Source organism: Eretmochelys imbricata, chromosome 2, assembly GCF_965152235.1.
Source record: "Eretmochelys imbricata isolate rEreImb1 chromosome 2, rEreImb1.hap1, whole genome shotgun sequence".
Lineage (NCBI taxonomy): Eukaryota > Metazoa > Chordata > Testudines > Cheloniidae > Eretmochelys > Eretmochelys imbricata.
Genome location: NC_135573.1, coordinates 120,127,918 through 120,153,643, shown reverse-complemented (window position 1 = coordinate 120,153,643; position 25,726 = coordinate 120,127,918). Strand labels below are relative to the sequence as shown.

The 25,726-nt window shown below is 38.8% G+C and overlaps 1 protein-coding gene across 2 annotated transcripts in view; it reads left to right on the top strand.

Annotated features, from left to right (window-relative positions):
• Nucleotides 1-25,726, top strand: part of GMDS (GDP-mannose 4,6-dehydratase) — a 551,250-nt gene that overhangs the window by 422,868 nt on the left and 102,656 nt on the right. For both annotated transcript variants that reach the window (XM_077809143.1, XM_077809142.1), the window contains one exon: nt 15,302-15,420. In XM_077809143.1, the coding sequence (XP_077665269.1) occupies nt 15,302-15,420 (119 nt within the window). The remainder of the gene's footprint in view (nt 1-15,301; nt 15,421-25,726) is intronic.

The window sequence follows — 25,726 nt, the reverse complement described above, 5'->3', positions numbered from 1 at the left end:
AGCCCCTCCCACACTCCAAACCCCTCATCCCCAGCCCCACCCCAGCCCTGTCACATTTTTACATTATTTTAAAAAATATATATCAGCTTACAAGGCAGCGGGGCGGGGTGGAGGGGGCAGGACTTGGACCCGTTCTGGGCACCACCAAAAATTATACAAACCTGCCACCCTTTATGGACACTGTAGGTGGAATTCTCTCCCCAGTGAAGTCAATAGCAGAGCTTCCACTGTCTTCAGTGGGGCCAGGATTTCATCCCAGATGTCTGAGGCTGTGTGTGATTTCAGGGTTTGAGGCCAGTTTAAGGGAGAGGGGAGAACTGGTGAGCACTCACTGTGCAGAAGCTCTAAATGTTGTGTTCCATGCATTGCCCCCTGCTGCTGCAAATGTAATACTGCTCCATGTCACAATAATATGTTGTCTCTGTCCCCTTCCAAAATAGGATGGAGTAGGAAATCTCATACAAGGAAGCTGATCCTTCTCCTATTGAAGTCCATGTCAAAATTCCCAATGACTTCAGTTGTGCAGGATCAAACCCTACGGGGCCAAAGACAACAACAGCCATCTGTGTGGTGGTGGGGGTCTACATCAACATGCAGAGGGGCTGGCATACCATGTGGCATACCATGCCCTTAGATCTGTGGTCTTGGAACCAAGCTTACCCTCTGTGCAGTTAGGAGGCCATACTAATGCTTCTCTCCTGAGGAGCGAATGTATTGGGTTGTCCCTGTGGTGAACTGCATGAACTTTTGTACTTACATTTTCTTGTTTACATGCTTTTTCACAGAAGGGAATCATTTGTCCCATAATACCAAAGGGGGCATTACATCCACATTATGCATTCAGGAGCCCACAAACATCATTTTGTTTAAAATAATATAGTTTGACCACAGCAATCAGCAAAGCTAGTACATGTTTCAATGCCTTCAAATTACAGTATACTACGGAGTCCAAATTTACAACTACTGGAAAAATCTGGGACCTCTTGAACTGTGAATTTCTGGGTCTTAAAACTCAGCTGTGCCACCGGGGCAAAAGAATTAGCTAGGGCTTCAAGGATACATTTTCAGGCCACTTCTGTTTCTCTTGAAGGAATCATAGCTTCTGTCACAGTGAAAAGTTTTTACTTAATTTTTAATCCTGTTTATATGTAGCGAGAGAACATGTATTGGAAAGTGGTCAGCATAATATTTTCGGTTATGATTTTCTCATTAGCGGAAGACTGAAGTGTGGGCATAAGTGGCTTTTGTTTAGACATCCTTGTTTGAATAAAACTGCATCTCACACTGGACATGTGACTTCTTAGAATTGCGCCATTACAATGGGCTGAGATGGATATCAGTGCTCTCTTTCCTAGGTTATGAGATGTGATTTATTCTCCACTGATTGATAGGACATAAACGTGTGTATACATAAGTATAAACTGTGTGTGTGTGTGTTTGGAGGTTTACAGTGTTTGCGTTCCTAATGAATACTAAATCTGTTCATGTATATGTATGAAGTGTAATATTCCTGCATATTAGAGTTCATGTTTCCTGATTAAAGAGCTCATATAGAGACTGAAGTACTTCAGTGTTTATCTTTTGCTATTGGATCTCTGTGCTCCACATAGTAACACATAAACAGGCTGAGCAGCTACTAATCAAATCCTTTAAAGCCGCCAAACCCACTTTTTGTCTTTATTATGAAACTAAGATTTGGTCAACTGAGGTCAAGTTGTGCACTTAACACAGCTTCCATTATAGTCAGTGAACTCTGTAACAGAGAGTAAAGTCAAAATATAAACACAGAGCATTTCTGCAGCAGCTCAGGGCTGGGATTAACTTGGATCACCTAGTCTTCTGCTTTTAATGAAATTCTCTCCCCTGTATTTTCTTGTTTGGAAGAGAGTCCAAAGTTATCTCATGCTAATTTAGTTAGGCAGTGCCCTCCAGGGATGTCACATGCCTCCATGACCCCTCCAGAGAGACTCAGCAAAGGGATGAGGAGAATTAAACATTCCTGAGAAATTGCAAAGCAGCAGCCCCCAGAGATTTTGCATAGAAACTAGCTCCAGACTAGCTGCCAGAGACCCAAGTCACCTTTTCAGCACATCCTTGACATCTCTCCACCAATCCCATCTGGCTTGATTCAGGGGGTCAGCGTGGGGACTGGGAAGAGGTGGCAGCTCGAAAGAGCAGAATTCAAGGGAGGTCTGACTCTATTTTCAGCTTTCATAGGTTTCTGTGGGATACACAGATAAATAAAAAAAGCAGGAGAAAAAAAATCATGTCTAATCTCACTCTAATGCCGCCTTCTGAGGGAAAAAGCCCACTTTCTGTTAGAGGTACTGAATATGTAGTTTCAATATTTTCAGTAACAGCATGACCATTTTATGTACATTTTTGGTTGTAACTGGGCTTCTATCGCAAATGCTTTTAAAAGCATGATTATGGGGCCTGATCCTGCAAACACTTACTACCTTGAATGGCCCCATGCTGACTTCATTGGAGCTACTCATAGTAGTACGCATTATGGGCCTTATGCTCTCCTCACTTACACCAGTGTAAACCTAGAGTAAGGCAGTTGAAGTCAATGGAGTTATACTGATGTCAGCAAGGTCAGAGTCAGACCCCATGCCTGTCTGCAGGATGAAGTCCTTTATTTATACATTTTAAAAAAACAGATTTTGGGAATCATTTTCTGGATTTCTCTCCACATTTCTGAGCAAAAGGCAGAACTGGAATTTCCTTAGTCTACGTATGTGTATGTAACAGAGAGACCATCCATATTCTGATTTTTTTTTTTAAATATTTTTGGGGGATGGGGAGCTAGCTATGTGATCACAAACACTGCCTCACACATCATCATGTGAGACATCCGATGTCTGGTAAATGTGTAATTCAACAGCCTTTAGGAAATGCCTTTGAAAAATAGTTATTGGGCAAGTGCAGTGCGATAGAGCCTCAGAGTTACAAACACCGCAGGAATGCATGTTTTTAATAACTCTGAAATGTTTGTAACTCTGAACAAAATGTTATGGCTGTTCTTTCAAAAGTTTACAACTGAACTTTGACTTAATACAGCTTTGAAACTATACTATTCAGAAGAAAAAATTCCTTTATTTTTTTAGTAGTTTATTTTGAACACAGTACTGTATTGTATTTACTTTCTGTGTGTGTGTGTCTGCTGCTGCTGATTGTGTACTTCCAATTCAAAATGAGGTGTGTGGTTGACTGGTGCTCATAACTCTGAGGTTCTGCTATATTCTTTTTTTTTAAAGATTAGATTTCTTTGCTATTTTATTTATTTTGTTTAATTATACCAAAGAACCTAGTCAATATTATGGAATAATACCAATTTTAAAAATACCTATTTTTTTTCATTGTAAGAGTGTAGATCAAAGCACCTAATAACACTTAAATCTCACATCGTTCATTTCATCTTGAAATGCCTTTACAGACATTAAAATTCTGACAACACTCCAGTAATGTAAATATCATAGTTCCCATTTTACAGATGGAGGAGCAGGAGAACTGAGGATAAATGTCTTGCTCAAGGCCACAGTGAGAGTCATTGTCACAGCTGAAATTGGAACCCTGGAGATTCTGGCTCTTCATCATTTGCTTAGACCAAGCTGAAATGAATCAGTAAGCTAATAAAAACCCAACAATCAGAGTCTGGTTGAAGATGAAATTGATGACAATATTCATGTCAGAGCTAAGATATTATAATTGAATTCCAGCCTCAAATATATGTAAACAATTGAGTTATAAAACTCTGGAGGATTGACATTACAGAAATGAGGGCAGTCGTATAACTGAAAGGATGATAATTACAGAGTAGTGATGAATCTCTTGTGGCCTTTTATGATTCCTGGGCGTGCCACCATTGTTCTCTAGCGGGTAAAATGTCAGACCTAGCCAAGCATGTATGTGGGAATGTCGCTCTCTAGTGGCTGGCCTACAGAAGAGACAAGCTTTAATATTTGCCCGTATAGCTGCTAAAGTTTCTCATTTAGATCGAGTGGTAAGGGCCTGTGTCTGAGGTGCTGAAATTCAGAGTTCTATCCCTGATGATGTCTGTGTGGTAGAGCTGATGATTCTTCTCCATGTGTATGCAGCACGCAGATTTATTACAAGTGTTAAGTTGCAGTGTGGCAATGTTTCTGGGTTATTCTGTGATAACGTGGTAAAACGCTTGTCACCACTTCATCTAGGCATGTGAAAATATATTGTATGTGTTATACAGAGATAGATACCAAAAATGAATACACTTAGAACTTCATATGGTTTGCATTTTTAGTAGCAGCTCTCCTGACTCTAATAGAATACACATTTTAATTTTGTTTTGGGTAAGTGGATGTGTTTACAATCTCACACCCACAAGTCCATAGCTTTAAACAGAAATGCTTCCATAGTGTATAAAAGAATACATTCTGTTTCATAAGGGGTTTATCAGAAATGCCAGTACTGTATTGCTGGGAACAAACTGAATAAAACTTTATATTCCACTGTGCCTGCAGCTGATGAAAAGTAGCTGTATCTCCAGTTTATTGACGCGATTTGAAAGCTCTGCTTCGGACTCTGGTGTAATTAATAGTTGTTGTTATTAATGCTAATGGAGTTGTAAGTACATTCAATGTTTTTGAAAAATGTCTGAGTGACCGCCACAGAGATTGAATGCACAGAATAAGTACAGCAAGAGGAGTGGTAATGCAGGCTTCCTTGGGCAACCTACATAGGGCATGTTAAGCATGGCCTGGAGAGAACTGCATATTAGTTTGTTGATAAGCTATTATCCATTTATGTTTGAACTCTGTAGGCTAACATACAGAATTTCGTTTCTATGATCACTTAATGCTTGACCTTTGCTGGCTGAAATTCACCTCTGTGTCAAGCTCTTTTTTAAGGGCTTAAGTAGTCCATAGGTTTTGTGCTGGTATTCTCCACTGAGCTGAATTTTACTCTTCTGAGACTGGCAGCAGTTGTGTCATTTAATACCAGTGAGTTTGTGAGGTGGACACTTGTCTCCTAGCAGCTGGACTAAGACCACCAAACCCCTTTTACATAGGCCACTGAATCAGATGATGTCAACTTTGGTTTATGTCGACCTGGATTTGAATTTGTGACATAAGGTAAAGATGCTGTATCCCGTTACCAATTCCCAGAGCCATCCAGGCTGCTCCCCGACTTGCTCCCCAGCAAATAACATTTTGGAATTATTTTTCAAACCTATCTCCTGAAATGATCTTGTATACAAAAACTAAAAATTCCACTGATCCAAAGATAAGGCTGCTTTTGCATCTTGCCAACTAAGGAAGTGAATTTGGTTGAATTCTAGCTGTTGGTTTGAAAACACTGCTAGATCTGTGTTTGTTCCCAGTGCTTCACAGCCAGTGAGTAAGAGATGGAAACATACCTTTTCTCTTTTGAACTTTATATGCAGAGAACTGAAAACTGGAATAAATTAGAAGGTAAAGTTTCACTGATATTGTCAAATGGAGCACACTGTGGTTTAGACAGCTTAATTATGCATACCAGTTTATTTTTGTAAGAATGGAACTCATAGTAAACCTCTTCCTCGGGATGAGTAAATTAACATTTTCTGTCAGCTGTTTAGATTATTATTCAGCGGTCTGAGATCACTTGAAAGCCTTTAACACTTTTGAAAATAACTGAAAGTCATACAGTGTACCGAAGCTAGAAGTGGGAGAATTTTTAGTACTTGAGGGAAAAGTGAATTTAAATGCAGAAGTCAGATATTCTGTTTTAGAGTTATTAGCTCATTCATTCTGTCTCCCTGACAGTGCAAAATTGTTTTGTACATTACATTCTAGGAGTTTGTCCTTTATGGTTTTAAATGGCCCAAGTATTTTGACATCCTCCAGTGCCTTTGACCTAGATTACTCAACAGCCTAATAGATCTCACTTTCCCCAAGTTGTTCCTGATATTCAGTCTAAATTTTCCCATTCTTAATTTTATCCCATTACTCCTACTATAGCAATTCTTCTCCCTCCTTGATACGAATGCCCTTCAAATACTGTCAACTTTTATCACTTCCTTCAGTTACTTATCTCTTAACCAATGTGTATGTGCTTAGAGCTCTAACAGCCTGATCTTGCAAGGTGCTGAGCACTGTGGTGGTGTTATTACTTTATAGAGGCTCAATCTGAGATCAGGGCTCCTTTGTGATGGGCACTGTACAAAACACATAATAAGAGGCAGTCCCTAGCTTGAGGGAGTTACAATCCCAATTACAAAGTGTGGGAAGGGAAACAGAGATGCAGAAAGAAAAAGAGATTTGCCCACAGTCATGCAGCAGATCAGTGGCAGAGCCGTGAATAGAACCTAGGTATTTTGACCCATGGACTGTGCTGCCTCTCTGGCCCTGAGTAGAGCATGTGATAAATTTTAAGCATGTGAGTAGTCCCATTGACTTCAGAAACACAGAAGCATTATAAACGGAAACCAGAATCTTTTTCCAGCCAAATGTTGCATTATAAACTTTTTGCAATCAATACCTGCATTGTGATTATTATTTTGGAGCTGATCAAGTTGTTATAGAAACAAGCCAACACTTGACTTGAAAGTGTAGTCTAGTTTCTTGTGGTAAGATCATGGCCTTGACTAGCCCTTTCTTGGCATTGATCCCTACGACTGCTCTACCCTGACTGCAACCTAGGTGCAACCCTTTACTTTTATGGTGAGTAATCCTGTCAAATGGAGTCTGCTTCTTTATGAAATGGTATTTTGTCTTTCATGTAAAAATAGCAAGGAAAATTAATTCTGAAAGAAAAAAAGGGAAACTGTCAAATATGTTCTTTTAGAACTATCTTCTAGGTGGAGCCTGGGAAACTTAGACTTGCTTTATGTTTTTGTATAGCTAAGATAAACATGAGTGATGGAAAATAATTGAATGCTTTCTGTAATTGGTGCATGAAGGAATAATTTAATAAGGAATATTACCTTTGGGCTTATCCGCTATAGATGGTCCCTCATCTGCCTCAGGACTCTGTGAAATTTCTGTATGGTAGTTTGGATTTTAGTTTTTAAAGATACTAGGATTTAAAACACTTTTAAATTAATGTTCATGATCTCAGAAAGAAAAATGAAAGAAACTGAACTTATTTGCATCTTCTCTGTACGTTTTCATCGATATTACTTTCCATGTCACACACATTACTTTCAGTTTCACCACTTGAAAGGTAAATAATTGATTATGGACTTTACAAAAAAATCTGTTCAATTTTTTTTGGCAGAAAAAAATTAAATACATTAAATGGTTTCTTAATTTTCATTGTCAGTGAGATTTCCCAACAAGCAACTTCACTGCTTTATTTTGGCTCTGGCTGTCATATAAAGATCAGTAATAAAGCTTTATACAAATAGTTTTATGTATTAAAAGAACAATATTTTGACACTCATTGACACAAGCAAAAAAAAAAATCCAACACAAAATCAAACACCAACCAACCATGCTAATTTAGTGCTTGACAACACAATAAGAGCATTGTGCCTTCATCTAAAATGAACGTGAAAAGTGTTGTGTTCCACTGACGAGGAAGGTTACTCAGAACTTGACCTTTAAAGTTGATCTGGATTATGCTGCTTGTGGTTTTTATTAATAATGCTGCCATATTAATGTCTCATGAGTCTTTACTGAGAGTTGTAAAACAATTGGACTATCTGCTTACAAGAGAAGAGTTATACAGTGTTCCTAGTATTTCCTACTGGTGTGAGGGCTTTTGTTTCATCAGACATTGATATTGTTTTCATTTAAGGTGTTCCACAAAGATTATCAGATATTTTATTATTTTAGCGACTTTAGAATTGTTGGATTATTGTTTCTAAATATCTCTCCTATCTTCTTGAAACTTTTGAAAAAATAGAAAAGGGCCTCAACCAAAATTGTGTATCTGAACATCATTGAACTTTGAGAAAGTTCACATCTGGATTCCAACTTTATGGCTCGGGTACAGCACTGAAAAATGTTTTAAATTACTTCTGTGACAATTTGTTGGTTGTAACATTGTAAGCCTCTGAAAAAGCTTGTAAGGCAAGAGGTGACAGAGAGCTTCCTTTGTACACTCTGAGGGACTTAAATATCTGGTCAGAACCTATTCAAATTATGTTAGATGTTATTTTGTATTTCATTGTCCATTATTCTATCAAGTACTGTGTGTTTTCTCCAAAGAAATTTTTCTTATCTTGAATCTGTTTCCTTTTTTAAAAAAAGTCTCTGGTTAGTGGTACCACAGTCCATTGTTTGTAACATCACTGTTGTGCGCAATGAAAGTAACTGTGACTAGACTAACAAGGACTAAATGGTAACCACTGAATACAATATGCAGTGAAAAGGGGGCAACTTGTATTCAAACATGGGTATCTTTATGTTCAGCATTAAATTAGTGGGAAAGAAACACAGACAGCAATAGTTCTCACCGGGCTAAATATATTTCAACTATTTACGTTTGGTAGAGAGACTTAAATAAAATTCACGAAAACTTATAGAGAATTTAGTGCTCATGAAAAGTGCTGCATTAACAGAGCTGGGAACTGCTTTGTCTACAGAATAGCCTAAATTTTCAGGAATTGCTGGTGATTTTATGTGCTCAGGTTGAGCTACCATAGAGGGACTTGATCTTCAGAGTGTTCTTAATTTCTGAAAATTAGTTGCCTCATGTTAGGGATCCAAAATACATTGGTCCTGATGTAGAGTATCTCCCCTTTGGTGTTATACAGATTGAACATTGTTCTGTACTTCAAGCATAGTTAGTATGTCCTTCAAGAACAAACGATCAGTATTTCTAGGAAACTGCGGGTTAATTTAGGTGTGTTGCCTTCCTTTTTGATTATGATTACACAAAACTATTTTTGTTTCAATGGGAAAACAAATGACTAGATCAGTTACACATACTCAAATGGCCCTGATATCACAGGCTAAAAAGCAGGGAACATTTTTTTTTTTTTTTTTTTTGTCGGAGCCCCTTGTCAAAATACTGCCAATACATCACTGCTGTTTTCTTTTATAAGACATAGTAGGCAGAATACACTTGTAGTTTGGGGTCTTGCTGCTGTATAAGTCTTGTCCACATAACATTGTCAGTGACCAGAATTAATAGTAGGCCGAGTGCTACTATCCTTGCTTAGTAAGAACTCGCATTGTGGTAAGGACTGCAGTGGTTTTATATTGGCATTAGGATGGAATCATGACTCAGAAGGCATGTTCTATTGTAATTGAGCTTTATTAATGTTTTTCAGCCTTGTGTGGCTGTATGTATTGTGTACAGTATCCGCATATTAAGCTATTCGCTCTGGCATACAGATTGTGTATGTATCACTGCCTCTCTTTATCCAGTGTGTTTTCATCCATACTGTTTGTATACTTAGTACATACCTATACTTTTCACAGTGTGGTGTAAGCAGTCAATCAAATTTCTGTGACTCAGACCAGTAATACCTCCTTTTACCCACTTTGAAGTAAATAAATTAAAGGGATGCTATCGTTTCAATTTAGGTCCAAAACTGAAGCTGTCAGAGAACCCAAGAAGCAAGTATTAGCCATCATTTCCAATTTCTCATTTTAAGTTTCCTTCTAATAAGCAATCATTGAAATCTATTTATCTAGTAGGTTTCAGAAACCACAAAGTTTCTGTGTGGGTTACTTCATAAAAGCTAGTGTGGGTTACATCATAAAAGGCCCAATTATGCCATTTAGCACTGGATTTAGAAGACAGTGGTAAGGAGCTACTTCACATTATGGGTAGCTCAGACAGGGATTGAGTCGGAGGAGGGCATAATACCTTCCCAAGCAGCCAGGGTGCAGGGGATAGGGAAGCCTGCTATTCCCCCCCAAGGCACCTGACCTGCTCCATGGGACAGTACAGACTACAGAGGGAGGTGGATCAATTGTGGCACAAAATAAATTGTCCCTCACTATGAGTGCAGGAACTGCAATTGTGCCAGACCCTTGGCTGGCCTCATTGGGGAAACAGGATATTTGACTTCCCATCCCACCATATGACCTCTGTAACGTCTTCTCACACTTGAGGCCAAAATGTTCAGTTATGCTGCTCAGTGATGACCCCAGCAAAGTAGCTAGACTTTGAATCACCAGATAGTGCCTTGTTCAACCCACTGAATTCCTCTATCCACTTCTAGACAGTGGAGGTCTGAAAGATTATAAAAACAGAATTCCTATAAATAACACCAGTGTACTCTTGAATCTCTCTAACTGGTGATGTTTTTTGCCTGAGTCACAAATTACTCTCTAATTTTTGGCAGACTTGAGGTAACCTGTGCCCTCCATGCACAAAAAATAAATAATAAACTAGACAGCCACCAGTCAGTGTGTCTGTCTCTGTACCGTTAGGGTGATGCGTTCTGCATCAGACCCATGCTAAACTGTTAAGACTCCTGTAGTAAGTACATTTGATTTGTGGTTGGAACATGTTTTTCATTTTGTTGCAGGACTGTATATGGTACATAGAAATGTGACTTCATGTGTTGCAGATGTTCTGTAGTGGTGGAGTACAAAAATTAAATCTATCAGAATCACTGGTAGCTATATTTTCTAAGTAACACACATCTATCTCTCTGACTGTGTTTAGACATCTTGTTAGAATTTAGGACTTGCCATCGCATGAGACACAAAAAAGGTTTGGTTCATTTTGTGGACAAATCAGCAATTAGCATTTTATTTCTGCAGTAGAAATCATCATTTGTCATTTAAATCATAGGCACTCTTTGAGGTTTAGCTTTGTTTTTTCTTCTTAAATAGACAGGTCCCTAATTAAGCTGATTTCTAACAACATATTGTGCTCACTGCCACCAGTAGAGGAGTGGATGATTTAAAGAAAGGAATCAAATAAATATAGTTAAACATAACTTTGATTAACAAGACTTGTTATTCATGGATGACAGCACAGTTAATAAGTGTTTTCTGGCTGGGATGCTGGACTGGAATTTAATGGTGAGGCACAAGTGCAACAGACTGCAGATTCTCAAGACAAACACACACATCACAATCGCACTGAGAGGCATGTACGGAATTAGTATGTATTGGCTGTGCTTGTCCAGTTCAGGTTTTCCCCTTCACTGATCCAGGTGTGAACATGAACAACACTGTGAGCAAGAGACTTCTGAATGGGTGTTGGCCTGGAAGAAAACTGGTTCAGGTTTAGAAATGTTGACTGAAATTAGAGTTCCTCACTTGAAGGGACATTTTTTTTTATATTGTCTTCAGAGAAAAAAAAATGTTTTAGCAGCAGTTGTAGTTAAGACTTGCAGAACAGATATCCAGCTCACGTAATCACAAAAGTGCATCCGATGTTACACGTGCTATCTGTTCTTCTACAGTGAGTTTTCTGTCTTTAAACGTAAATGGCATAGTACTGCCTTTCGACTTTGTGAGTCACTGGAGCAGAGACAAAATGAGTTCAAATATGAAAAATATGTTTTGTACATTTGCCATTAAAGGAACAATGCAATTTGAAGAGAGCTAGAGCCTGGATAGTTTCTGTAATAGTTTTCTCCTCCTATGCAGCCTTAACCATAGTAACTAAATTTGGTAACTAAATCCATGTAAAGAGTAAGGAAAGAGTTATAGATATGTATTGTGATAAGTGGCTTTCTGTCAGCCCATCAGGGATATCAAAAACAAAACAAAAAAACAAAAAAAACACTACAGAGAAAATTAGGAAAACCCATGCCCCTCTTTCCACTTCACAAAAATTCCTAAAATATGTGACCTCATGATGGTTAAAAGATAGCCAAGAGCCAGAGCTGGGCAATGATTTTATCACAGATTGCAGCCCAGCCATGTCATGGGTCATGTGGTTCAGCATGTGAACAGGAAGGTGAGAATTGGTGAACTTTTGCCTCAGTTGTGCAGTCCATCAGAGAATAAATGGACCAAATCACTGAGCAGCTGTATAAGGAGGTGAACGGCTGAATACTTTTCACACAGAGGCCTTTGTGTTCTGGACATGATCTAGCATTATGATGGGGTGCGCTAGGCTGCGGCTTTGTAGCAATTACGAAGCCATTATCACGCTAGAACACAAGATCATTTATCTTCTAATTCAGAGTGTCACCTGTTCTTCATTTACCAGTCAATAACCATTAATTATGCTCAGTGGAAATTTAAACAAAGCTGTTCCTCTCTGTTAAAACCAGTAAACCATTCAGTAATGACAATTAAATCTGGAGCTGTGTATTCCCTCTCCCTCCTTATTCTTGTTCTCAGCCTGGAGTGTAGTACAATATGATCTCTTACGGGAAATGTCTAGAAATTGATAGATCAAGGACCTCTGATAGTATGATGAAAAAAGAGCACATTCCTGGCACATTTTGTAGGGAAAGTGTGTAGCTACTACTTATACATAGATTTCTGATTGGCTACATAATATGTAACAGCAGAAATGAACATTTTTAATGCTGAGTTTGTTGAAGTATTTTCTGCCCACTGACTTGCCTTTGTCTTTATTTTACAAAAACTGCATGCACACATGTTCAAATGAACAACTCTTTACCTCCTTGTTAAAACAGTCAATGATTTTTTCATAATTATTAGAATGTTACTTTTCACTGGTTTGACTGGGCTAATTATAAGATGGACTGAATGCCAAAAGAAAAATAAAAGGACAAACCGTGATAAATTTTCAAGTAATCATTATTCCAAGCACCACTTTTCCTAGCAGAAACTCAGGGAGAAGTTACTTTTAGTTTAACAGCATCTGTGTTGTTTGATCATTACAAGCCTGACCCTGTAGAAATGTACCACAATGTATGCTCCAAGATTTGCTTGCTCTTTGAAATGGTAGAAAAGCATGACAAGGCCAATCCAAAAAAGCTGGTAGAAAGTTTTAAAATAGAGAGAGAGAGAGAGAGAATTCATGTTGCCAAATTAAAAACCAAAAAACCCAGTCAATGTAGCATCAGATATTTATGTGGTTACTGGTTTTTTTGTGTGTGAAATATATATATTTCTGTAGCTCTCTGTGAAGCTAAAATGTGTTTAAGCATCACACAAAAATAACAGTGACTACATAAATACCTGATGCTATATTGACTGGGTTTTTTGGTTTTTAATTTGGCAACATGAATACTCTATCACGCTAAATATGTGCAACAATTAAAATATTTGTGTTATTAAATCATAGAAAATTGCTTTAAAATCTCCAAATACCATAGGTGGTATCCTGATTTAATTACTCCTGTAAAAGTCCCATTGATGGCAATAGGAGAGTCTGTGTGAATTTTGACAGATTGAATAAGGACTGAGAGTCTGATCCTACAGTCCCTTATTCACTCAGATAGTGCCTACTCCTTTGAGCAATCCTCTTGGTTGCAGGTGGTCTACTTAGGTAACTAAAGGTTTGTGGGATCAGGGATTGAGTTAGGACTTCAGGATTAGCCCCATGTTTGAAGTATTCATTTTTGCTCTGTTGAAGCTTGATATGCCTGTGAACCCTACAAGTCTAGTCAGATGTGAAAGAAAGGGTGTCCGTGATTTACTGTAACCTTGTGAATAAAACAAAAACCCAAATGTTCCAAGAAAGATAGTATTAAAGATAGCAATTAAGACCTCTCTTGCCAGCAGAAGGAATTTCATCCGTCAATCGTATATTGCTGCGTCATTGGCTAGAGAGCTCAACCCTGGGGAGGAAAAATAAAGCTGCTGCCATTGTCCCACCCAGCATGCCACATCCCTAAAGCACAATTAATGTCAAGGACATACACAAGAGTTTCCCAAAATCCCGCCTTCCGTGCACATTTAAGAGGCAAAAGGAGCATGTTAATAAAATCTCTCAAAAATATTAAAGATTCAAAAAAACAAAAGGAAGCAAAATGACTTGCAAATAGAATACTTGGAAGGGAGTATATCTTCTTGCTTTGCCTGACACTGATGTACTAAAAGTGGGAGTGGGGGGAGAGAAGAATTGAACTTTTCAGGTGGTATTTACTGAGAGAAACGGAGCTGTCCCAAAGCTTTTATTAATCTGATTTGCAGAGTATCCGCTAGCATCTGGGGACCTACTAAAGTTTTCTTTAAATCTGATGTGAAGAGGTCAATGCAAATAGTATTTTGGATTACACTATAAGAAGATGGCAATTCCTTTTACCATATGGAGAAAGAGATGAATTATTTTGCTTTTGTGAACTGATTATTTATTAAAAGAAGGCTGTGATGTGTATAGATTGCTCCCTGTTTCTAACTTAAGGAAATAAAGTGTTTCCATCACTTTGACGTAGAGTGATAGTTTTATTTTTTCCATCTATAGTTTCTGGGTGGCAGTGTGGTCTCATGGATAGAGCACTGGATTGGGTGTAAGAAGACCTGGCTTCTATTACTGACATTGATTGGCTGTGTGCCTTTAGGCAAATTATTTTACCTCAGTGTGCTTCTGTTTCCCCTCCCCCACCCCATGTCTGACTTTTCTATTTAGACTGGAAACTGTTCGGGGCAGGCGTTCTCTCTCATTATGTGTTTGAACAGTGCTAAGTACAATAAAGCCACAAAATCTCCTCTGGGGCCAGTAGGCACAAATGTAACACAAATAACAATAGTAGAAATCGGTGAAGTTGTGATTTAGAAACAATTCTGATTTTGGTCACCGTTCTGATCTTTGCACAGCCTACGCTCTTTGAAAGAGAAGGAGAAGTTAGGCAAACGCTTAACAATTAGTATTTCCATACATTGAAAAAGGGAATCTTGCTTGCTGTACCTTCAAATGCATCTCCAGGTGTGTGCAGGAGGAATAGCTGAATTTGAAATAATGCACTATGAAAATATTGGTCCTTGATTTTTTTGTAGTCCTCTCTGACCTGTATTTATTTGGGTTAAATCTAGTTTAAAATAGTCAGCTGTGTATTTGACCACAGTTAGGTAGTTCTACATTTTTGCCCTACTGACAACATTCCTTAAATTGGAGCGGGGTATATAATATTTTGCTTTCCATTACATGTGAATAAATGTAAGGTTTATAATAAATGGGTTCTTTCTCCTAAGCAGTACTGTCTACTTTTGAACACTGAGTCTTGATTTACAATATCCCCCACAGAAATCCCTGGTGTGAAACAAAGAGAAAATCAGGTATATTACAGGCAATTTTCTGTAATGTGAAATAATTCCAATTAGTCACTCGTAAGAGTTGTGCTGATCTAGTTAACAGCCTTGTGTTAAAAAGTTCTAATTTCCCTAGTTGCATCCATACATATATCTGATTATCTGCAAATCAAAATGTGGTAATATAATATCATGTACAAAAGGGCCCACTTACAGGTGCACTTAATCTGGATTTGTTTATCTTTCTGCAGGCTATGTGGCTGATGTTGCAAACGGATGAGCCAGAGGACTTTGTCATAGCTACTGGGGAGGTCCACAGTGTTCGTGAATTTGTGGAGAAGTCATTTAAACACATTGGGAAAACCATTGTGTAAGTATGAATGGGAGCTAGCAGCAATGGGTTTCAGAACCCTATCAGCTACTGACATGTGGCTTTGATTTTGCCATTACATCGTAATATTTCTTTTGTATTCTTTTTCACTTTCTGTGTTTGTAACATAAGGCCTCTGGATGTGAACCACTGACTCTCGCTCACCCTCTCCAACCGCAGGATATTGCTCCATCACCCGCCCCTCCACCAAAAACAAATCTAGCAAAATTTCATCCACTCCAGGTGGGGTAGGTTATAGATATCTCACCTCGGCATTCTTATAGGCTGATTGTTTTCCATTGTAAATCCCATCTCCCTGCCCTCAGCTCCCCAACACCGTTGCCCTCCATAGTCTGGGAGGGCTGACCACCGCGGCTGAGATTACAGTGCTATACTATTCTGTACTGGCTCGTAGAGAAGGGATGCTTGAGACACATTTTATTGTTGGTGCACTTTTGTCCTCATCACCAGCCCCGAAACAAAACCTGCCACTTTATCCACATTCCCGGACTCCGCCCGTTTAAGATGTGACACCTGTAAACGCGGTTCCTTTCCGTGTGGCAGCACGTCAGCCTTGCTGCTGGGACTATATAGCACCATTGCTCTGCATTCTTCTTAGTTCTTGTCCTACTGAGCCATAAAAATGTTGAGCTGCGGGTGCAGAATGTTTACAATGCATATTCTACATAGTTTGACTGAAAATACAAAATTCCTTCTCAAGGCCAGATAATGAAATCAGGCTGGTTTTGTGAATGCTTTCTGTAATTTATATTTTTATTGTTTGTTATTTTTTCAATTTCCCTCCTTCTTTATCTTCTCTGGGCCCCATGCATCAACATACCAATCTCAGCTGGAAGAGGGAGAGGAAAGCCACAGGCTCTTCCATGACGCTAGCACCAGGGCTCTTCCTCAGGCCATCAAAGACACTGGTGCAGCTGGTGAACTTTTGACAGGGCCAGTAAGTTTTGCTTGGGAGCAAAAACTTGACACATTCAATAAATATGCAGAAGTGCACAGATATATACAATATTATTTGAACAGTCAGTGGGTGGTTGGATAGATAATAACATTTTCCCTTAATGAGTGTTAGCCTGGTTTCAATTTTTGGCATTTACTTTCAGAAAAATTCAGAGGGGCAGTATAGGTATGAATTTCCAGCCCAAAAGCTTGATTTTAGGATATTTTTCTTCAAATATTTATCATCTTTTTTGATTTGCTTACCCACCTTCTCTACCGCTACACAGTTAACAGTGTGAACTTTAACAACAGTGACATTTTCAAGGCCACTAGGAATTGTTTCCTCTCTTTTTTTTTTTTCTGTCGTTATTAAGTTTCTTTTTTTATGACTGACTTTCACTGGTAAACATTCTTTTAAATTGAAAGCAGGTGAAACATTAGTGTGTACTGTGGAAATTGTTGTTCTGTACAGATGCATAATCTTATGATATCCAGAACCCTTTCTTCTGTCTCCTGTTGTATGTTGCTCTGCATTAAGAAGAAGGCGACTTGGTGGCCAAAATTTTTAAACGTGGATCTCTAAAGTCAGGCACCAAAATTCATGTTTAGAAGTGCTGGGCATCCACTTACTTCAAGTCTACTCACTTATTTAAAATTAAACGCCCTACTTTAGAGTTTTGCTGGACGGGTCTAGTGTACTCGGCACTTCCAGGATCAAGAGCTAAATGTATATATTCTTGTAAGCAAAAGAAAAAATAAACTCTGAACTCATCTGCTCCGCAAAGGAAAGGAATGGTGATTGTGTGGAAAGCAAAAGGGAAAGAATTTTGCAAATAGCTCCTATTATAAATAATGAGGAAAACCCCATTTTCAAAAGTCACTTAGTTACTAAGGCCTCTACCTTCCATTGAGTGTCAATGAGATGTAGGGATTTTAGGCTCCTAAATCACTTAGGCACTTTTGACATTTTTGCCCTTTTACATAGAATTTACCAACTACTCCCATAAGCAATATCTGGCAATACTAATATATTCATTTATAGAAAAGGAGTACTTTTGGCACCTTAGAGACTAGCCAATTTATTTGAGCATAAGCTTTCGTGAGCTACAGCTCACTTCATCAGATGCATACTGTGGAAAGTGTAGAAGATCTTTTTATACACACAACGCATGAAAAAATGCTCCCCCCACCCCACTCTCCTGCTGGTAATAGCTTATCTAAAGTGATCACTCTCCTTACAATGTGTATGATAATCAAGTTGGGCCATTTCCAGCACAAATCCAGGTTTTCTCTCCCCCCCCCCCCCCACAAACCCACTCTCCTGTTGGTAATAGCTTATCTAAAGTGACCACTCTCCTTACAATGTGTATGATAATCAAGGTGGGCCATTTCCAGCACAAATCCAGGGTTTAACAAGAACGTCTAAAGGCGGGGGGGGGAGTATTTTTTTGTTATATATTCTTGTTAAACCCTGGATTTGTGCTGGAAATGGCCCACCTTGATTATCATACACATTGTAAGGAGAGTGGTCACTTTAGATAAGCTATTACCAGCAGGAGAGTGGGGTGGGGGGAGATATTTTTTCATGCTTTGTGTATATAAAAAGATCTTCTACACTTTCCACAGTATGCATCCGATGAAGTGAGCTGTAGCTCACAAAAGCCTATGCTCAAATAAATTGGTTAGTCTCTAAGCTGCCACAAGTACTCCTTTTCTTTTTGCAAATACAGACTAACACGGCTGTTACTCTGAAACATATTCACTTATGGATCAAGTAAGGTAATGTGTTAATATAGTTTTTGCTGTTTGGGTGCATTAAAAACTATGTATATTATTTAGGTGCTAATGACTTTTGCTTTGAGAATAGCGCAGTTGTGATAATTTTAATGTAGTTTCCCCAAATAATCTCAGCTAAATGGTGTTGATAATAGGGATAGACAAACTTGCTTAGTTTAATGTAAAATCCCACCTACTCCCCATCCCAAAACCATTGCTCATCTCTCAAACTGAACTAAATCTAAAACTTTTTTGAGGTTTGGGAAAGATTTTTTTTTTGGAACCTCCCTGATTTTCTAGGTCCCAACGTGGCCTGTATGGCTTCCCAAAACATACACTCTCTCTCTCTCTCTCTCCTTACTAACTACTGTCTTCTTGGCTGGATGGCTGGCAATCTTTCACCTCTTTGCTGAACCCCTGATGGCCGTTATCTTGAAATTGGAAGAGGTGGGGTATTGTCTTTGGGAATTAACCATGCAGTCCCCTTCTCCACTCTAGTAGGTCATATTGATCTGCCACTTTAAAATTAATGACGCACCAAAGACGTGATGCTCCAGAATGCACTGTGATCATTAAATCAACTCCTACAAGAAAAGCTGATTCCTTCCTCCCATTCTCCCTCCTTGCAAGATCAGTTTTTCATAGGAGTTATGAAATTTCAGGATCTCAAATGGCACTCTTGGGAATAAGCTCCTGGCTGCCTTTTACATTTTTAAAATGACAGCAAATCTTCCCACTACTGCCCCACAGTGCACCAGTGGTCTTTCGAAATCCACAGCTTCTGTAAGCTGTGCCCTGAAACTGTAGGATAAGTATCCAGAATGCAATGCCTTGAAACAATTCATGAAAGGGCAAGCCTGCAATGGTTCTTCAACCCCTTCAGCTGGGCTAATTTGTGTTTGTCAGTGTAGTAACAAGTGTCTGTCCTCCAGTGCAGACACAGCCATCATATTTTTGGTTGCTTGAGATTGCAGTATATGGTATCCAGGAAAACAGTTTTGAATGCTCCATCACCACATTTAAACTTCTCTCATCATTTGTACAGTCATTTTTCTTTCTAGTACATATTAATTTGTGCAGTTAAACATACAGTACAGACTAATAAACCTTTCAATAAAGTTACATCATACTCTCCTAGTCAAAGATTACAACATTTTATTTTACCATATTATCTAGTCTAAAACATGAAAAAAGGAAAATGTTAGTACATCATGTAAACAATTAGATATATAGCTGCAACAAGACTAGCATATTATTTCTCTGAAATGTAGTATAAAATGAACACAGAGATTTATTTTTACAGGTTTGGTTTGTTTGGATTTTTCTCTTAACACTTTTTTTTACCAGGAAGAAATTTGAAATGATATTTATAGAATGGCTCACACTCATTCTAATTCAGCCTTTGCACTGACAGGAAAGCCTCCGAGCTACAAATATTTTCCCCCTGTAAGCATTACACTTTTTTTTCTTTTTACTTTCCCTTCTACTTATTACTAATTAAGTAATACTAGGGGAAAACACTTCCCTCCTATAATTTGAACTACAGCAGGGTTAAACCAAACAGGCAAACGCTTGTCTTGACTAATTTTCTGTCATTAATCTTATTAAATTAGAACAGGATTGCAAGATAGCCTGAAACCACTACAGCACTTAGAATTCTTTGCAGACTACTGTCTGCAAATGGCAAAAAAAAAAAAAAAAATCTATTCAGAAAATGGAAAGATTTATTGTGTTTTTTTTTATGTTGTTAATATAAAGCTGCATGTACATTTGCAACAGAAATATGCATTGCTTCAAGGGCCAGAATTAATGCAGGAAGATGAACATTTTACCACATTCATAGTGGCTCCATGTTTTATTCTTTGTGATAGTCAACTTGCCACCTAGTCTGTAATGATCACCCCACAAATGGGATTCTCTATAATAAGAAGAAGGTCTGATGAGGTGAGCCTCTGGAAACCAAGGAGTGTTTCTCTCTCGGTGATGTGGAACAGCAAATGGGAGGTGGAACTGAGAGAGGGGGGCTTTTTGATTTTAAAATGGAAGGTTAGGATTAGGATGTAGGAACATGTGAGAAATTGGAAGGACTACTGAAGGAATGCAAGCAGATGGTGCAATGATAGTGATGTGGGGAAGGGGAAAGGGAGCCGTCCAAAGACTTCATGAAGAGTCACTGGTTTCACATCTGGCTTTTGACCACAAGGTCTTGCTGTCTGGCCAGTGACTGTGTGTTGTAATTAGCAGTATGAGAAAATCAGAAGCTTTCAGATCAGGAAGAAAGGAACTGAAGCACACACAAACTGAAGAAAATGTGAGAGTGAAGGATCGAAAACATCCGGGCAAAATGCATTTGTTTAGATAAATTCATACATACTGTTTCCTCCTTTTGATTTCTTTATTGTTGCTTTTTCTTTACATTAGGTATTGTAATATCACTTTAAACACTTCATGCCAGGCATTCAAGTCTCCACCTTATAAACCCGACAGGCATTTCTGCCTCCCCTGAACTCTCTGATTACATGAGTTTTAGGAACTGGCAGGTGAAATAACTGCCCCAATCTGCCTCAGACTGATTCTGTTTTGAAAACTTTATTAACATTTATTCATTTTCATATCCAAAAGTGCTGAAATACTATGAGCGGCTACTCACGTGATATTTCTAGCCTGGCCAGAAACAGGAAGTACTGAAAGAACTTTCAACAGAACCTGATGCAAAATTTGGGGTTGGAAATCTTGCAAGAAATCTGTTTAACTTGGTCAACAGGGAGAAGCATACTTTGGCAGGGTGCAGTAGCCCCATCTGATCCTTGATGAACAAAGAGTTAATTTCAGTTGATTTTCTCCTCCTCCCATTGTACAGATGCTCATGGAAGGGAAAGCTGAGCTGAAGTTAAGTGTTTTCACCAGTAACCAGGCAATGACCATTCTCCCTGTCATTCATCCAAGCATTTTGGGTGATCATCTGATCTAAACCTTCAGACCTTTTGAGATTCACAATTGTTAAATGAAAACATTTGCTCCTGAGCATAAGTGTTCCTAATAGGATGCAGACCTGCCAACTCTTGCAATTTTATCCTGAGTCTCATGATATTTGGTTGTTTTCTTAAAGCCCCAGCTCTTGTTGTCAGGTGGTTTTTTTGAGAATCTCAGGTTTCATTTTTTTAAGTACATTTCTAGCCCTCACAAAAGCTTGAGCAGGTGAACCCTAGAGGTTGAAAAATCAGAAGGCAAATAAAAAGCTACCAAAAATATATTATTTAACAGTCTCGTTTTTAAGACAATTCCATGAGTTTTTGGACCTGTCTCATGATTTCTGAACACTTGCAGTTGGCAATATTGGGAATGTACAACTCCATTACTCTAGTCAGTCAAATTATAGATATGGGGGTCCAGTTAATCAAACCACTTGAATACATGCTTAAGTTCATCCCTGTTCAACAAAATACTTAAGCATGTACTGAAGTTCATCCCAATTTAAATTAAACAATTTAGATTAAGTTGAATTAGGGCTTGTAGAGTCAAATTTAAAATCTAATCACATGCAATAATTTTGTGACATGACAGGGTGGGGTCCCACTCCTGTCTCTTTTCAAGCAACAAATCACTCAGAGACCATCTTCTGGTCAAATCACCTCCTGGGTTAATTTGCCGTGTTCCCACCACCACCTGTGCAAACTCATGCAGCTCTGTATTTATAATGTCATACAATCCTTAGTTTGATCAGCCGTGGAGTAGGGAGACAGAAGGTTTCTTCTCCCTGAAAGATCTCTCCTGGCTCTGACTGTGAATAGCCTATGGATCTCTCTCTCCCTCCTTTTGCCTTTCCTACCTCTTGGATAATGGGCTAATTAGCCTTTGGGCTCTGCTCAACCCATCCCAATTCACCAATTAGGCACAGCTCTTCCTAGTCAGGGCTACTCTGGCACACTACTTGTAGTTGCAGTGACCAGATTGCTGCACCAGCTGCTATTTCCCAGCACTCTGTCACAGACATGCATTAATATTCTGTGTTACACATACTGGGTTACGTTTTATAATACACCAGATCAGATCCAATGCAGTGGGCAATCTAAAGGAATATTGGTGGTAAACTCAATAATCTGAAAAGTCCGTGCAAGTTATATCTCCTGACAGCTGTGAGTGATGAGTGGAATTTTCCTGAAGTTTTGTTTTTTCCAGGTTCTTGTGAGAGGTTTTATTTTTAATCAACTTCTCAGGCACCCCAGAAATAAATGGAGAAATCACATGTACCATTGCAATCACAGTACATTTCAATGTCGTGGCTTGTATGTGGGATGAACTAGCACTCATGTTTTGGAGAGAAGGAAGGTTGTATGGTTTTATTTGCATATTATCTTGCTGCTGATTAGGATGGTGGTTAAAAAAATGCAGGGGAAATCCTAATCTTCAGGATGAAAGAGGAAAAATAATGTTTTACAATCAGTAATATGCATAATCCTAACAAAAATAATAGTAACCTTTTAAAATAAACTTTTACCTCTTCTACTGAGTCCAACAGTATGAATGTTCATGAGGTGAGACTCCTTTTACACTCTGAACCCACATTTGAAACTTGATCAATTTTTTTTATTTACATGGAAATTTCTGAGGCCTCTTTGTAGGTAGTGTCCACTGTGCTTAAAAGTGACTTCATGTAATATAATTATTATAAGACACACACCACAGGTGACTAGGTGCCATGTAGGATAGCCTGGAAGTAAGGGCTGTCAAGTCCAGGTTATCAGTAAGTGCAGAAAAAAGATCATCATCCCACATCCTTCTTTCGAGGTGCGTAGAGTTCTGGAATACAGCTAAAACTATTATCTATTATGAAGGACAAACCACCATCACAGATCCTTCCCCAAACACCCTTCTCTTGGTTTGGAGGATGTGGTGATCAAATCATTGTGGTGGTATAGTCACGGTCTCTAAGCGTGTACGTGTGTGTCTGCCTCTAAGTGTGTCATGAACACATAGGGCCAGAGAGTGTAAGGTCATGGTTTCGACTCTAGCATTGTGGGAGCTCAGTTTCCAGCCTGCTTTAATTTAGGCAAACCCTGTTTAACCCAACTTTCGTTAAATGAAACTCTGGGTTAACCTAGAGTCTTCCCCAAATTCCACGAGTACATTTTATTGCATTGTCAGGCTTCAGCCTTGTGAAGCAAAACCTTAGGGGATCACTACTAAGGAAGGGGATCACTATATTAGGAAAAACTTTTTCACTATGAGGGTGGTGAAACACTGGAATGCGTTACCTAGGGAGGTGGTGGAATCTCCTTCCCTAGCAGTTTTTAAGGTCAGGCTTGACAAAGCCCTGGCTGGGATGATTTAGTCAGGGATCGGTCCTGCTTTGAGCAGGGGGTTGGACTAGGTGACCTCTTGAGGTCCCTTCCAACCCTGATATTCTATGATTCTGTGATTCACTAGGACTGAAGCACTTAGCTATCTAAAACCACAGTGGTATGAAGGTTTCTGATGTCTCTTTTCTCTGACCCCAAGACCTTGGGTTAACTTGGCTTTACCTTTTCTAGATTATTAACTGTTCTGAACAGAACATCACTGTGTATTAAAAGAGATTTTTCTTGTGATTTTAAAAATGTATGTAGCAGGTTAGATTAACGTGCTCTTCATATCTAGTCTGTATCAGATGTAATGTCCCTTTTCAGCAAGGTGGTCTCTACTGGTGTAATGCGAGTGTCAGTGATGCCAATTATAATTAAAAATTCTGTTTGCAGTTGCATCTCCCCTTTGTTCATACTGAGAAATGCTTCTTTCCTTATGAACTTTTCACATTACTGAGCAAAGTGGGTGGAGTTTTCCCTTAAGTTATTTCTATTGTTGTAAAACTTTGATGATGGTAATAGTGAGTGACTTTCTGTTGGCTTTGAAGATCCTTTTGTAGACTGTTGGGTATTAAATGGGTCTCAGTGACCTCCAACAGCAACTGACGTCTCCTGGTCCAAGCACTTCCTGTAGTTTTCCTGGTGACCGTTGGTTTTCTATTAAGCTCATTTGAGTCCTACTTAGTTTTAGCCTTTGCCCTTTAAAGGGAGGGGCTAATGTTAGTTTTGGCTTCTGAATGAAAATGTTTCTTACAGGCTTCGAGCAGAACAGCTGCAAAAAAACCCAAAACAAAAGTTAAATCACAAATCATATTTAGCATCCCAACGTTACTCTTTACAATGTTGAATGCAGTACAGCACTGCCGCAAACATTAGTGCAGTTAATGTCTACAGTATACAAAAATTAAGTGTTTTCAGCCCTAAACATGCAAAAGCCTTGAGTCCGCCCTCCCCCCCTGCAAAAAAAAATCATGTGATTGGCTTAAAAATCATGAGATTTTAAAAAAAAGTTTTTTTTATCTGCCTGATGGTTTCTGAACCTATAGAGTGCACTTAGGTCACATTTGCAGGTTTTCTCCAGAACCATGTAGACTAGAAATTTACTTTTGTTTGTTAATGAAAGCTGAGATTCTTATGAAATTAAATGCTTCCAGGAGCTGAAGCTTCAGGAAAAATATCATATATTGTATGATAAAATCACAAGAGTTAGCAACACTGAATATATTTCAGGTAAAGGGCACGACTGGTAAAGGCAGATAAAGGACACTTCTCTCCTGTTGCAGATGATTGAAACTGAATAATCTAAATCTAAATCACAAGTGCTGCTTTTCAGAGATTTTTTAGCTTAACCCCACAAAAGCATAAAGAAAAGGAGTACTTGTGGCACCTTAGAGACTAACAAATTTATTTGAGCATAAGCTTTCGTACTCCTTTTCTTTTTGCGGATACAGACTAACACGACTGCTACTCTGAAACCCACAAAAGCATGGAATTTGACCACCACCACCCTTTAGTGTCGAAGTATTGCAACACATCCACTGTTCAAAGCTCCCATGCTTATGCACAAGCTTAAAGGAATAAAGATAGTTTCAGTCTTCACTCCGAATTTTGTAGGTTTCATGAGTCAGACCTTAATATTTTTTGATAATTTATTTTGAAACAGGCCAAATCCGCAAACTTCAGATCTGGACTTTCAAACTCCCCAAAGTTAAGGACACGTTGGCTCTAGTGGTCCAGCAAGCCATTTGTATTATTCTTCAGATCTTGCCAGTTTGGAATGTGAAAATCGTGTTGGAAGGATAAAGTGGGAAGCACAGATACAAAATGTTTCGGTACACCCAACAAGCTCCTACAAATTACATTAATATTAGAGTATCAAAGCAGGAAGGAAACTAATTTCCGCCCCAGTTCAGTTAGACATGTGCCTACTTTTAAGCATGTGGGTAGTCCCATTCACATTGGGCATGTGCTTAATTACCTGGATGAATTGGGGCTTAAAACTGAAGAGCCTTTTCTTGGCCTATGTCTACACTTAAAAAGCTAATGTGGCACAGATGCGGTGCTGCAGCTGCACTGTTGTAGCACTTCAGTGTATCCACTCACTATAGCCATGAGAGGAATTCTCTTGTCGTAGTTAATCCACCTTCCTGGAAGGCTGTAGCTAGATCGACAGAGAATTCTTTTATTGACCTAGCGCTGTCTGCACCAGTGGTTAGGTTGGCTTCCCTACA